Source organism: Siniperca chuatsi, linkage group LG13, assembly GCF_020085105.1.
Source record: "Siniperca chuatsi isolate FFG_IHB_CAS linkage group LG13, ASM2008510v1, whole genome shotgun sequence".
In the NCBI taxonomy this organism is placed as follows: Eukaryota; Metazoa; Chordata; class Actinopteri; order Centrarchiformes; family Sinipercidae; genus Siniperca; species Siniperca chuatsi.
Window position 1 is genome coordinate 24,932,337 of NC_058054.1, and position 15,713 is coordinate 24,948,049.

The following is a 15,713-nucleotide window of genomic DNA, read 5'->3' on the forward strand; positions in this document are numbered from 1 at the left end:
GTGTTTAGACAACTTTTAAAATTGTGTTGTTTTAGTTTTGTAGTAGGGTAAAAGTAAGTTAAAATGTCATGCATGTTATATCAATATTTTCAGTGTATTAGCTTAATAGTTCTGCACAGGTACCTCCAGTATTTGGAGCAAGTAGCCTGTGAAAAATAAGGTGTAAAATTAAGTAGGCAACATCTGTTATTTCAACATTTCAAATCTTGTGCTGTTTTCAGGTCGTATCTACAAGTTCTGAAATTTAAAGGTAGGGTATACGATTGTGAAGAAATCCAATACCATGACAAATACCATGATATAGAGCAAACAAGGACACAGCAAGTAATATAAGTAATGTTAGCTAAGTTGTGGGTTAGCTTAGCTATGTTGTGGGTTAGCAAACTGTTCCTACAGTTGCTGCTGTAAAGCTAACAGCCAGAGAGGACAAGACAGTTTCCCAGAGCCAGCAAACCAGCTCCAGACAGCGATACTCAACTCTTCTGCTGCTCTAGCTGACATCACAATAACAGCATACCTTGGCAAACTAGAAAGTAAGCTGAATATCCATGGGCAAGTCATTTAACTTTACCTGACACACAAATCATGGCTGAAATAGTGTTGTGTTTGTTTATTTCCCATTTATAGAGCCAGAGCTCTAGAGAGTGAGGAGATATTCGATGAATTTAATAAAAAGACGTGTATTGGATTAGAATCACATACTCCACCTTTAATTAGGCTGCCACTCAAAACTGTCTTCTCAGCTATTAAAATGTGACCACAGATCTTTTAGAATTTTAGTTCTTTATCACTTTGGGAACATGCAAATGTTGAAAGCAAAACCTAATTAGAAAACCTAAATTTATAAGGGATTCAAAAGGATTCAGATTCCATGAGTGAACTTGATGCTGGATTTGGATTAAATAAAATGCTATTAACTCCATCCCTATCATTAACAAATGTATACTTATTCTGATATCTTACTTTGAGAATAATCAAATTTCTACAAAACACTTTCTCTTAGCTTGACAAAAGAAGCCAGAGTTTTCAAATTTGAAATCTAAGCACAAGCAACAGTAAAATAACTTTGCCTAACTAAATATATAGTCTAAAATTGGCAGAATTGTGAAGTAAATTGGGAACTATCTGATCAGAGAATACATAAGCAAGACTGACTAAATCTGACCAAATAATTCAGTTCCAGCTTTTGGTACTTGACTGCTACAGAAACATTTTGGTGGGTACCAAAAAGTAGAGTAAATAACCCAGCCCTACTGTAATAACAATAATAATAATAATAAAAACAGGGAAACCAACACTGACTGTGTTTGAGAAACAATATTAATCCAAAAAATGTTAGGCTTTTTTATATTAGGATATTAGGCACCCAGTTATCATGCATTTTTTAGAAATGTGTTAAAAACGAATAACATTTTTGTAACGGCATAGTTTTCTTTTGCACTCTTTCTGCTTTCTTTTGGCATTACAACAGAACTGGAATGAAGGTGAAAAGCTGTAACTGAGACAAAGTTGTCCCTGCACTGAACAATATTTGATCATTTAATGTTGATACTTTAACATTCTTTTATGATAATCACTATTCAGATAGTAGCAGTATATGGAGTTAAAGGTGCCACCTCAAAAGTCTCCCCTTCCTTCCTTCCTGTCTTCTCCTGCTGCGGTTATAAAAACCTTTCTTTAGAAATCCTGTCTGTCTAAGCACCTGATCATGTTGCCATGGAGACCATTCACTAGCAAGTATATGGTATGCCTTAGAGTCTCTCTCTTTCTGTCTCTCTCTCTCTCTCTATATATATATATATATATATATATATATATATATATCTTCTTGCTCTCCCTTTGTCTAATTCTTCCTGTTGTGCTCTCCACACAAACACCAAAACAATCCTTGATCTCTGCTTGAAGTTAACTGCAGATTTATCCTCAACAAAGACAGCACAGGGGCAATAAAGGAAGTGAGGATTCTTATTTGGTGAATCAAGGCACATATGCAGTTCTGCCAGAAGCATATTGGGCATGACCAGCAGATTTTTGGTAAGTTTTGAACAAGACTGCTGCTGTGGTGAAGCACAAAGGTGGCAGAGTCCTGAAAGGGGAGGGACATGAAAGAAGAAATGGAAGAAACACAAAAATTGAAAGGCTGGTGTCAATTGCGACCAATTAAATTATATCACCTCATCCTCTTTAGGCAGTATTCAGAGGTAGAGACTTAACAGGAAAAGGCACAAAACTTACATTAGCTTCATCATAGACATAAGCACAAATGAGTTTCACAGAAATCCATACATATGCTATAGTGTAAGTTTAATTGACCTGCCTTGTACCTCATGTTCAGACATATTCCCCCAAGTAAAACCATTCAGATTTACCTAAGTACATACAGTCCTTGGCCTCGGACAAGGCTGCACTCAACAACACAGCATTATTGTGCAAGAGACATATATCTGCATATGAGATAGAAAAATGTAAAAAAAAATTTGGGCTACAATTAAGTTAAATTCCCATTAAATTTATGTCCGCTTTTAATATTCTAGACTTGAATAGTGAATTTAATTAAAGCTCACTATTATTACTACCCTCCTCTTTACCCTAAAGAAGACTGTCATGTCGAAACATTGGTAAATTATTAAAAGATTTCTTGTATCATGGCTACAAGTGTGCAACTATCGTCCTTCACACCTGTACTTTCATCGTGGTCGGCACCTCTCCAACACTGGTGTGCGTTCCTCCACATTATAACAAAACATTTTTCTGTTACAACTGGGGAAACAACTGAATTCCCAAACCTAACTTCAATAGGAACTTTCTGTAAAGGAATGTGCCTGGAAGGTTTTATAATCCCACCGGAATTTCTGGATTAAGATGCAGACTATGAATTAGGAATGGACAGTCCTGAGGGAGTTTATGGATGAAAAGAGGTAAGAGAAACTCAGAATGTTGTGAAGGTCTTTCATGGAGTTGTGTATTCCACCTCACCAATGTATCCATAGGACATTACCATCTGTATTTGTATGTCTGTGATGATTTACTGTACATTGTACAAATTTGAAAATTATGTGGAATAGTTTACAAAATGTGAGCCAAAACGTTCTAGCCTACTTATTTTGCAAGAGCACACTCCTGTATGTACAGGACAATCCTTTATGTGCACCAATATTGGACATGACAAAACAAAATATATTCTAAGTGTTGCTTGTTTTTTGAATTAATTAATGAATTGAGTTATTGTCTCTGCACCAACCCGGTGTAACAGACATTAAAGAATTAAAGGTTATTTTACAACCTGGGTCTTAGTTTTCTAGTTGTGGCCATTATTAGTTATAATAACATTTATTGTCTTTTCACTCCCGTTCAATTTTTTTGATTGTTCTAGTGATGTTGCTGCATCCGTCAGTTTCAGCCAGAAACTTGGTGAGTAAAATATTATTATAACCAACAGGAATAATGGCCAAAAAAGGACCCTGGTTGTAAACCCAAAGCTTTCCAAAGCAAGGAGCGCTGAGAAGTCATGGTTCTATAGCTGTTCAAAGTTTGGCCAAAATAATGTAACTCACCTACACTGAGAAAAAGCACTTTAGTCAGCGTGAAAATCCAATTAATGAATGAGTTGTGTGCTCACTAAGCTCAGCAAAGTGTCTCTGACACCCTACATGTACAATAATTAGATGTCTCTGTAACATATTCATTATGAAGGGAGTAAATGTAGGAAGTTTTAATTGCTCAAGGGGATGCAGTTCTAGCCTATTGTTTCACAACAGGGTCTCATCCCATGCAGACATTTCTTCTCAATAGTAGCATCTGCTATTGTTTTGCTGTTGTGGAACTCCTCCCACCAATTATTATTGATAATGATTTTCCAACTTACTCTTCCTGTAACAGCAGTACTGCAGCATAAAGTCATGCAGACATTTCTTCTTAATAGTAGCATCTGCTATTATTTTGCTGTTGTGGAACTCCTCCCACCAATTATTATTGATAATGATTTTCCAACTTAATCCTCCTGTAACAGCAGTACTGCAACATAAAGTCTGTCTTGAAGACATCCTCACTGCTGCTGGGTGCATGCAATAGTACTGAGGAGTGTTGAGACAGAATATGGGTTAAGGTGAGTGTGACAAATAAGCCTGGTTTGCACTGGTGTTATATGTAAGAAAAGCTTGAATTCACTTTGGGTAATTCAAAGTGATACACACAGCTGGACAAGAATTGAAAAGCAATACTGAAATGGAGGTCCACTCAACATTTTTGCTCCACCATTTTTTTTCTTTGATGGTATTCACACAGCAGTTGGTCTTTATTCATTCAAACAAAAAGGACTTAGTGGAGGAATCTTTTCTCTGATGTGGCTACCACCAAGTTTTCATGATGTTGTGGGAATGCACTCTCCTTCAAGCTGAAATGCATAATGCTTTTTAATTCATGTTTGGTTTCTATAGACATTTGTATGCATTTTCCAACAGGTAGCTAGCAGCTAGTTACCGAGGTAGTTGTCCATGGATTAAATGACAGCTGGCAGAAAGTGAAAAGTAGTTGAAATCACCCAGTTAAACTTTTAAGTATATAGTGTCCTGGGCTCAGAGAAACAAAAATTTTTCAATAGTTTCTGACATTTTACAGACTAAATGATTAATTAACAACAAAAATAAACTCTAGCTGTAGCTATATTCAGGTTTGTTGGGTTGTATCTCTGCAGTTGACAACATCAACGCTGTTCAATTTCATTACTCGAGGGTTATTCACGTTATAGGATTGGTCAATGACATAACAAGGTGAAACAACTTGCAGCTTTAGATGTCTTGTCAGCTTTGCCATAGCTTGAAAATGTGAAAAAATACCAGTTTTAAGAAGAGCACACTGCACTCAGAGGTGACTTGTAAAGTACAAGCACCAGTGGGATTAATGCCATTTACACTGGCAACAATATACAACTTTCTATGGCATGGATCTGAATTGTACCAGCCAAATTATTGTTCTAGAAACCTGATTTGAATGGGAGGCAGTTAAGGGCTGACTTCCTTCCAAGTTTCTGGCCCAGATGTGCAAATCTCTGCCAGTGCAAATACAGCTCGAGTCTCTCCCAGAGGGTAACTTTATTACCTCACCTCTCGCACAATTTATGGCGCAACACCAAAAGGGTAAATTTCTAATAACGTAGCTGGGCTTCTTTGACAGTAATGAGTGGCTGCAGTCCTGCAGCTAAAATTTACTGCCAGTCACAGAATCCCCTCTTTTCAAAATTGCTTCTTAGATGCTTCACAGAGAAGCAATTTAGCGAGAAGAATGTGAGGCAGTTTAAAAGGTGGGGAAAATGTGGAATTTAAATTGTACCCAACCCACCACACACACACATACACATAAACAAGCACATTTAAAATCAGATACACTTTTTAAATGATGTTACTTCAAAGAGGTTGATGGGCTAAGTAAAATAAAAGAATCTCAGCATGCCTCATAACAAGATTCATTTTTTCTCTTCCCAAAATGAGGCATACAGCTTTTAGGTTTCGCCTTTAACTAGACCATCAAGACCATCCCTTAAAAATGTCTGATTTCTGTCTCTCTGAGGTCTTCAAAAACTCAAATAATTACTGGGGTTTGCTGAGGATAAGGTGTCCTGATGGATGAGGATGGGGGGACTGCAGTCGCCAGCAGGACTCATTGCTGCTTGTAAGAGGAGTACTGTGTGATAAGCTACAGTACTGTATATTCAACTGATTGAAGTGTTCAGGGTTTCAAGTCAAAACCCACAAGCGTGTTTTATTTAAAGTGATGCTCAGTCTTTACTATCAAACACTCCTTACCTGTAGGGTTGAAAAGTGGCTGAATTTATGTCAGTTACAGTGTACTCCTGTCGTGATACATTTTCATGGCAGAAGAAAGGATAATCTCCACTTCCCATACATAATTTTACTACTGTATGTTCCAAACACTGATATTTTTTTGACGAAAATGTGGCTGAATACACTACTTTAATGGAAAGCAGTAAACAGTATATTTATGTAGCATATTTAGGTAAATGTATAATTAGCATATGGTTGGACAATGAAGTATATTATGCTGCAGGAGTGTTTAGAGAACTTTCTTTTGCCACCTGTTAAAATTAAAATGCAACAAGAAAACAAAAGGCAATATGGAAGTGCTGCTCTAACGTATCTACAAAACTACATGCACAAGAAGGAACATTATAGCAGGGATGTAGCACTTTTATGGCATAGTTGACAGTTGCAGAATATCAGGAGCAATAAACACTCCATTGGAAGAAGGCCTTTTTTGCCTTGTTCCAGTGATAAGCCACTTGGGTAATTCTGTTGAGTTCCTTAGGACACAATAACATAAAAAAATCCAGCAATCCCCAGCCTTAGTTAGCATAAACTTAGTTTAGTTAACTGCGCCTAGCAACCACTACCACAGCTTCTGCGCTGACTGAAAATGACATTGAAGGGGCGGATGCCTCACTTGCTACTGATTAGTTAGTGCAAACCAAACCTGCTACATTGCCTTAACCTAACCTGATTAGCAACTACTAACTAGCAATTACCATCCGATACACAGCCAAAGCATTCCAGAAATTTACATACAAGATATGTCAACTGAAATTAGGCTGTATTAGAATCACAGGACTGTACAGTAATTAATTTTGTTTGTAGGGCATACCAAACCGAAACAAGCCAGGGAACCACTCTGAATGACCTCTACCAAATACTTCAGGATGAATACATGTACCACTGCACCCCTACTGAACAGGGTGAGGTGAGTATTTGATACTAAACAGATCAATTTTAAGTAGAGTAGCAATTCAGTTCAACTTCCTAAAGACTTGGCAACAACGTTGACAAAAGACAGATAGTAATGTAATATATCCAGTAAGTTCCTTAAACCTAACGAATGTCATCAAGCTGCAAGCAGATACAGTAAGATGCTCCAAAATCTAATCAGATCGAAAAAATTATTATAAGTCATTATTGCTGTTGAGCTGGCCTACAGTATGTGTTTACACTTAGACACACAGATGCCAGCGCCTGGCATAATGTCCTCAAAACATGTATACTGGTGAAGGGACATAAAACTATGCTGAGAGGAACCATGTACAACATTAATCATAACAAGGCTATGGCAGACTCAAAGAGCCATGGAGAGGGCTAGTGTGAGACGACGACAACCCTTAACACCAGATAGAAAAAGTTTAGTGCTTACACAAACAACATTCAGCAGGCATCTTCTTATCACAGTGCTGCTGAAACACTGGTTTAAATGTAATTACTGCTTGTTATCAATACAGCCACACAATGAATATATAAATTGATTTTGTTTCCTGAGAAGACATGTAGACTTGTATACAACAAGTAAAAGTTCTGGTTTGTAATTCAAAGCTGACACCCCTAATTTCACAAAAGACGTTTTGTTAAACAGAAAAGGAAATCAAGCAACAAAACAAAAAAAAATTAAAAATAAATAAATAAAAGGCTGCAGCTGCACCAGTGTTTATATTTGGGTAGCATGGATGCCACTTGCACCACAAATGTGGAATTGTGTTGGGCTCCCCAGTGTGAATTTTCATTAAAAGTTTTATGTCCTGGAGTAGAATGCTACGTAAGGAAATGTCAGACACAAATTCAGACTCATTAATATGCAACACCAGTCCTGAGAGATCTGTTGTGCTGTGAATTTGCCTTAGCTTATTTCCCTCCACCCCATAATGAATTAACTGTTGTCTAAATTAGGCCTTTAAGAGAACTATTCAAACTATTCAAAGAGTCGCCACAGTCTCATGGCGTAAACACTTAATAATACTGCAAACATCATAAGGGACCATCATAGGATTATTCCCAACATCCACATGTCTGTTAATTAAAACAGACATAGAAAGTATATTGCATATACCGCACTGCTTTCTGAAGTACTGAAAAATACAACTGAATGAATCCATATTGACAGTGGATTTCCAAAGTGCTACAGAACTTCTGCTTGGTCAAAGTGGAAAAAAAGTAAATTATGTTTGCAAGACATGTAATAAGTGATACTTCTCCAATGTCTACTTCTGGATCTTCCCCTCAAGACTGCTGTCAAATTCTGCCAGGATCTTCTCTGTTGTACCTGCCCTTCTTGCTTTTAAGTCTGACAGTTTCTCCTGTCTGGGGATAGGTATGGAACCTCTATACTTTTGGAGTACCAAACTAAATGGCTGTAGCATCAAGTATCAAAACATTCTAGGTAAGTAATTTGTCTAACAAAAAGGCCAACAGTTTGCTGTCTAAAATATGAGGATTTACTGCTTTCTCTGTTTTACATCATTGTAAACTGAATATCTCTGAGTTTTGGACTTTTTGTCACATAAAATAGGCAAGCTGAAAACCTCATCTTGGGATCTGAGAAACTGTGATAGCCATTTTTCACTATTTGTAGAGTCCAAACAATTAATAAATTAAATTAACTGATTAATTGATAATGAAAATAATTAGAAATGTCCCAAGTGGATCCTAAGGATTGGTCTCGTGCCAATCCAAGCATATTTTAATGGATCAGTATTGGCTAAAATAAGTTGATCGATTTTCCAGTGCTTTCTTTACTGTATTCTACTGAGTTTTTTCCTCAATCTGCTAGTGTTGCAGCCTACAATGCAAGCATTTCATTGCATATAAGTGTGAAAATGAGATGTGAATGTGAAAAATGATTTGGGTCTACCGGTGAGTGACTTTGAGTGGCAAAAGGACTTGCTAAGCTCAGACGCTACAAATCTGGTAATGAATCTGTCATACCTCAATTCCCTCTCTCATTAGCAAAAAGCAGTGTAGAAAACATTCAGATAGCAGCTTCTCATTGCTCTGACCATCACTTTCATCGGTTAAGTGACAAATGTCAACAAATGTCAGCTGTCACTAATTAACGTTTGTGTCTATACGTCTGATACAATTTTTAAAAACAACACCATCTGTGATCAATTAATGAGTGGACAATCTTACCTCCCTCTACCCCTCCTGTGCGGTCTGAAAATCGCACATGCTCTGCAGAGAAACAGAGACAGAGAGATAGTCTCCTGTTTAATGTAGGCCTACTTATGCCGTTGTTTTGTTAAAGCTTGTAAGTGCACTTGGTGCCGATGTCATTTGGTACCACGTTGGTTTCAATCTTTGCCTCCTCCACACTCGGTTCACCTGCTGTTGTGAAAATGTAATTGTGGCTGAAAAAAATCAAAAACGCGAGTTGTGTTTTTTGGGCGACTACAAATACCTACGCCTCTGGAGTCCAATGGGGTAGGTGTGTGTGTGTAGAGAAATGAAAAAGAGAAGAAGGGAAAAACAAAGTGAGTGGATTAAAGTAGTTTGTGAGTAAACAGTAAAATAATAATTAATAATTAAGTAGAATTAAAATGGTGAAATAAGAAATAACTTACTAGAAATAGGATAGTATATGAATGTATTCTTTCAAATATTAGCCTACATAACTATAAAAAAAACTTTGTCCTTCACCCTCTGCGGGTGGTCTCATCCTTCGAGCTTGGGTCTTCTACCAGAGGCCTGGGAGCTTGAGGGTTCTGCGCAGTATCTTTGCTGTTCCCAGTACTGCACTTTTCTGGATCGAGATGTCTGGTGTTCTTCCAGGGATCTGCTGTAGCCACTCCTCCAGTTTGGGGGTCACTGCCCCGAGTGCTCCGATGACCACGGGCACCACTGTCGCCTTCACCTTCCAAGCCTTCTCCAGCTCTTCTCTGAGCCCTTGGTATTTCTCTAGTTTCTCATGTTCCTTTTTCCTGATGTTGCCATCACTTGGTATTGCCACGTCAACCACAACGGCTTTCCTCTGCTGTTTGTCCACCACCACAATGTCTGGTTGGTTCGCCATTACCATTCTGTCAGTCTGAATCTGGAAGTCCCACAGGATCATGGCTCAGTCATTCTCTACCACCTTTGAAGGTGTTTCCCACTTTGACCTCAGGGTTTCCAGTCCATACTCCGTGCATACTCCTGTTCCTGCGAGCCACTTGGTTATGGCGCTCCATGTATGCTTTCCCTGCCAGCATCTTACACCCTGTAGTTATGTGCTGGATTGTCTCAGGGGCCTCTTTGCACAGTTTACACCTTGGGTCTGGTGTAGTAGATCTGGGCCTCTATTGCTCAGGGCCTGCTCCTGTGCAGCCATGATGAGTGCTTCTGTGCTGTCCTTCAGTCCGGCCCACTCTAGCCATTGGTAGGATTTCTTGATATCAGCCACTTCAGTTATGTTCCGGTGGTACATCCCATGTAGGGGTTTGTCCTGTCATGATGGTCCCTCCTCCAGCACCTCTTCCTCTGTCCCCCATTGCCTGAGACATTCACTGAGCACGTCATCTGTTGGGGCCTTATCTTTGATGTACTTGTGGATCTTGGATGCTTCATCCTGGATAGTGGCTCTCACACTCACTAGTCCACGGCCGCCTTCCTTACGGCTAGCGTACAGTCTCAGGGTGCTGGATTTGGGATGGAACCCTCCATGCATGGTGAGGAGCTTTCGTGTCTTAACGTCTGTGGTCTGTATCTCTTCCTTTGGCCACCTTATTATTCCCGCAGGGTATCTGATCACTGGCAGGGCGTAGCTATTTATTGCCTGCGCCTTGTTTTTGCCATTGAGCTGACTTCTTAGGACTTGCCTTACTCGTTGGAGGTATTTGGCAGTTGCTGTTTTCCTTGTTACCTCTTCGAGGTTGCCATTTGCCTGTGGTATTCCAAGGTACTTGTAACCATCCTCAATGTCTGCTATTGTTCCTTCTGGGAGTGAGACCCCTTCTGTGTGGACTACCTTCCCTCTCTTTGTCACCATTCGACTACACTTCTCAAGCCCGAATGACATCCCAATGTCACAGCTGTAGATCCTGGTGGTGTGGATCAGTGAGTCGATGTCCCGCTCGCTCTCAGCATATAGCTTGAAGTCATCCATGTAGAGGAGGTGACTGATGGTGGCCCCATTCCTGAGTTAACTATAACTATAACTATATATATAACCATAACTATATATATACATATATATATATATATATATATATATATATATATATATATATATATAGTGAGTAGCGTAAAGGGAAATACAACTCAAATCTCGTTAAACAACCCTCTGTTGTAAAATGATAAATATATAAATCTACCTTGTACTTTTTATATATATTACCCCAAAAAAGGTAATGCTTAAAGTGTATTATTGGTGCACCTAAATGAAAAGGTTAGGCACACCAGTGCCACCAATGAAAAAGGTTAGTCTGGAGCCCTGAGAGTGTTTCTGTAGTTCCAACAACTCCAACAGAATGATACATCTTCTCTCTAGCTTGTCTCTATCATGTCACGTCAGTTTCAGGAATTGCACTCTCCGGTTACACTTCCATTCATATAAGATCAATAATTTAAGCTTATAAATGTAATAGTTTTGAAACAGGATGGATGAAGTAGCTCGTGAAAAATAAGGTGTAGCTACAGCTGGTAAGATTCATGTTTAATCAACATCAAAGTAAATATACTGTAATAATAATAACTTGCATTTTATAGCATCTTTTAGGGGAACCAAGGGCGCTTTATAAGGAGGCAGAAAAAACACGTAAGTAAGTATCGGATCACACAGATTGTATCGGCAGATACCCAATATTAAAGGGTTAGGATCAGGATCAAGGCCAAAACAACTTGATTGGGACATCCATAAATGAATAATCATTAGTTAGTCAGCATCCGTACATTGAGTCCTTGGTATTTCTTTCACTTACTCTTAAATCAAACTTTTCTAACTTTAGTCTATGTTTACTTTAGGCAAAGTATTTTACGTAATACATATGTATTGAGCAGGCACATTTTGTTTAATGAAAAAATGGGTGAAAACATGTACAACAGTCAGTGCATACCCATGGTGTACAGCCTACACTCTCATATTTAAGTGTACTGTAGTTTGTTGACCACTTTAATTGCATTTGGGATAAAAGAACCCTTGTAGATCTTTTTCTTTGCCAGGGGTATTCTAAAGCATCGCCCTGTGGGGAGCAACTCAAACTCAGGGTGGAGGGGATGTGTTTTGTCATTGATGATTGGCAGGGCTTTCCTGTGTACAGCTGTGCTGTAGAGGTCATCTAATGGCTTTTGTGGGCGGCCTACTATCTTTCCTGTTGTCTTCACAATCCTGGTCAGCTTGTTTCTATTTACTGAACTCAAGTGCCCATACCCTGAATGCGAGTGATTTTAAGATAATCAAGTTAGAAATGAACTCTTCTGAATTATTGATACTGTAAGAATTACAGTATTAAATTCATAATACTGTTTGTCTGCTGAAAAGTCAAATTTCCATACTCATCTTGGTGTTTTAGGGGTTTAAGATGATGGACATGTAATCAATTCAAGTCCAGCCGCAGGCCTTTTTTGAATGTCACCCTCCATTCTCTCTCCCTCCTTGTTTCCTGTCAGCCTTTTACTTTGTGCCATCTGACAAAGGTAAAAAATGCCTCACACTAGCAGCAGCTCTAACTTGACATGAAGGGCTACAGAGGCAATTCAGCACCATGGACAGTGGCCAGCTAATTAACACAATGCAAACTTTGCAGCTTTCTGCCAAACTCACTGTTATTCAAACATAGCTTAATGTCCAGTTAATGTGGATTTTGTTTGGTCTAAACTTGGATAAAGTTGGTTTTATAAACCTGAAAACTAACGCAAGAGCGTGAGCTGTCACATTTTAATCTATTACAAAACATTTAAGACATGGACAGTACAAAGTGACCACATAACAACAGATAAGCCTAAAAGTTGTACTAAAGTGAAAGTACTTAGGATGCATACTTGCTTGTCTGTTAACTAGCAAAGTTTCCTCCACATGTAGCCAACCGAGCCACGTGTGTAAGCTAACGTTAGGGACAATATAGCTTACACATGAATGAACATGCAAGGCATGAACGTGGCGCTCCTCTTACAAATGTGGCTGGCTATGAAATGGGAATAAACTACAATTTTGTTAGCACTGGAATGCTACGAGGCCTATTATTGCAATAAGAAGTGCTAAGTTTTGATTTAGCTTACCACAGTGTTATCAGCAACAGGCGCTAATTATCATCCATTGAGTGACTGATTATGACGTATAAACGCAGCTAATAGCGTTAGTTATTCATTCTGGTTGTTCTATAGCCTATAGTGTTTTTCAAAACAGTGAAAACAAGGTATGTAGCCAGGCCTAACGTTAAGCTAATAGACAGATGCTCCGGTGTAATAATAAAGACTGATGGGGTTTTAATCTGCTCAATTGGTGGCTAATGAACCGCGGAGACAGTAGTGTTTCAAAAAACTCACCTAAGACAAAAAAGGGGAGCTCGGTGTTTTCCAGGTCGTCCACCACCACGACGTCTCCGGGAAAATCGTTTCTAACGGAGAACAGCAGCTTGGGCTCGGAGGCCGACGCACTGTGCATGATGCTCAGGTCGTTTTCCCTCAAAAACGGCAGCGCCGACACGGTGACGCTCTTCATCTTGCACTCGGTGTCCTGGCTCTGGTCCTCGTCGCCGTTTAGACATCGGACATTAGGCGTTGGGACGGCCAGAAGGACCCACGCGAGCCCCAGCAGCAGCGGTCTCGTGTTGATGCTCGACATCTCCGTTTCCTCTCCCCTCCTCGCTGTGCCTCGCTCAGGCTGCTTCGGTCTCTCAACCCGGCGGATGAGAGAGCAGCAGAGTGAGTGAGAGGGGTGTGATACACCGGCGGGCTCTCACAGTGTTGGAAACAAACGCCTTGTTTCTCGCATATGATCAATCAGGATTTCTGTAGAACCAGCAGTCATAGTTGTCTATGTGGTTGTTGTGTGTTTTAATGCTGTTGACCCCTTTACTGTAATTGATCGATAAAGTGTCCAAATGGCTGTGTAATGGCTGAGCACAGATTACCAACAGGACATGCACCCAGAATGCCCTGTAGGTCCCATCACCAAAAGCATCATCATTTCTAATTTAATTGTACATGTGCCCCCTCATATAAATTAGCATATCATCTCAAAGCGCCACCACAGAGCATCTGATCTCTGTGATTGGGTGGACCCTAGACTGGGTGCATGCATAATTGCCTAATAGATGCACAAGCTAAATGTAAAAAAACCCACTGTCAGTGTCTGTAGTGCCAACACTCCAGATATAAAAGGCAGAAGATTTTGAATTGGTAGTGGAAAACCTTAAAGGGTATGTTGAAGAAGGAACTATAGAACTGAGAACATGCACACAAAAAAGGTTGATTTATTAAAAAAAAATGGGAATGACACTCAATCCCCACGATTATTAAAAATTGAAGGGGGAAAAAAAACAACCAACAGTGGTATCCCACAGCCTCACAGCAAGATGCCACCTATATTCTGTAGACTATTGATTGGCCTTTTATGACCTACTCACCTGTTGTAACTAGAACCTATGATCTGTTTAGATAAGCACAGGCTGAGCTAGACAGATAGGCCTACAAAGCTTTAAAAGAATACACAATTAAAAAACACATTCATTTCAGATTCCTTTGTTATTGCTGACAATCGCAATTTATCTATGTGCAACCACACACAAGTGCAGTTACTTTAACACTGTCATTTTGTCAGGAACAGTTTTACCCTTCCTTCCACAACTTGACAGTGCTCAGTCACTCACTTCTTAGAGCACCTAATTTTACTATCACTGAGCAGATGATTTGAATAAAAACACCTCACCACAATTCTTGACAATTCAGTAACATGGAACGCAAATAAAACAACGACACAACTTAAACAAGTTGGTCATTAACTGAAACACTGGGCTGGAATTTATGATTTAACACAAAAAAACTGTTAATGTTGGGAAAGAGGACAGCATCGACCTCCGTTCGAGACCACAGTTTGCTTCCCGTTTCAACCGACAAAACCGGCTGTTTTTAGTGTGTCGGCTTTTTTAACCAAAATCATGATCTTTTCCTAAGCATGACCAAGTGGTTTTTGTGCCTAAACCTAACCAGACCTTAACCACAGTGTTTGAAATGTACAGATTCACATTTGAAATAATGTACGGATTCAATGTGCCCTGGTTTGCAGAAATGTAAAATGGCAACATTTTACTCTGGTGATTGGGCTGTTCTGATTAAATGACATAATAAAGGCCTGATTGAGCATATGTTCTGCTAATCTACTTCAAAGAACAAATCTAACTGTAATTGTTTTCTAACTATGATAAACTTAAATGGTTTTAAAGTCCCTGCAAACACACACACACACACACAGGTGTTTTCTTTTATTCTAGCTGCTCAGGTTTGAGGGTGGGAAGAGCTATGCTAATTATGTGAGGTTACTTCACTGTGTAATAATAACAATGACAAAGGTGCAATTTGTCCCGCCCTAACAGGTGCAACAAAGCTAACAGGAGAGTGAGGGAGATGTCAATCAAACACAGTCTGTATCTCACACACAGTCCTGAGAAAAGGTCTACTCAGGCAACATAATTAAAATCACCTGTGTGGAAGTGTGCAGGGTCAGGGTTTTAAATACTAAAATAGGTGAGTGCAACTGTGTTAGCCTTACTTTCTGTGGACATTTAATAGATTTGGAATTACCTTTAGTTTTAAATGTGGTTAAATTCTGTTGAGTTTCTTCTAAGTTTCCTCACTCTCTTCAGTGTATAGTGTCTGTTTTGGTTCTTGGAACATTACCGCTTTGGCAAGGACTCTTGAAATAAAATGTACACCATCCTGTTTAAATAAAGGTCAACTAAAACTAAATAA

General features: G+C 39.2%; 1 protein-coding gene across 11 annotated transcripts in view; it reads right to left on the bottom strand.

Moving 5' to 3' along the window:
* astn1 (astrotactin 1) overlaps nt 1–13,730 on the bottom strand; it is a 439,680-nt gene extending 425,950 nt beyond the window's left edge. For 4 of the 11 annotated variants that reach the window (XM_044219846.1, XM_044219845.1, XM_044219844.1 and 1 more), the window contains exon 1: nt 13,290–13,727. In XM_044219846.1, the coding sequence (XP_044075781.1) occupies nt 13,290–13,587 (298 nt within the window). In that variant the 5' untranslated portion in view covers nt 13,588–13,727. Of the gene's footprint in view, nt 1–13,289 lie in introns of all 11 variants that reach the window. The other 7 variants (XM_044219839.1, XM_044219838.1, XM_044219836.1 and 4 more) reach the window with 4 other exon arrangements.
* Nucleotides 13,731–15,713: the final 1,983 nt, after the last annotated feature.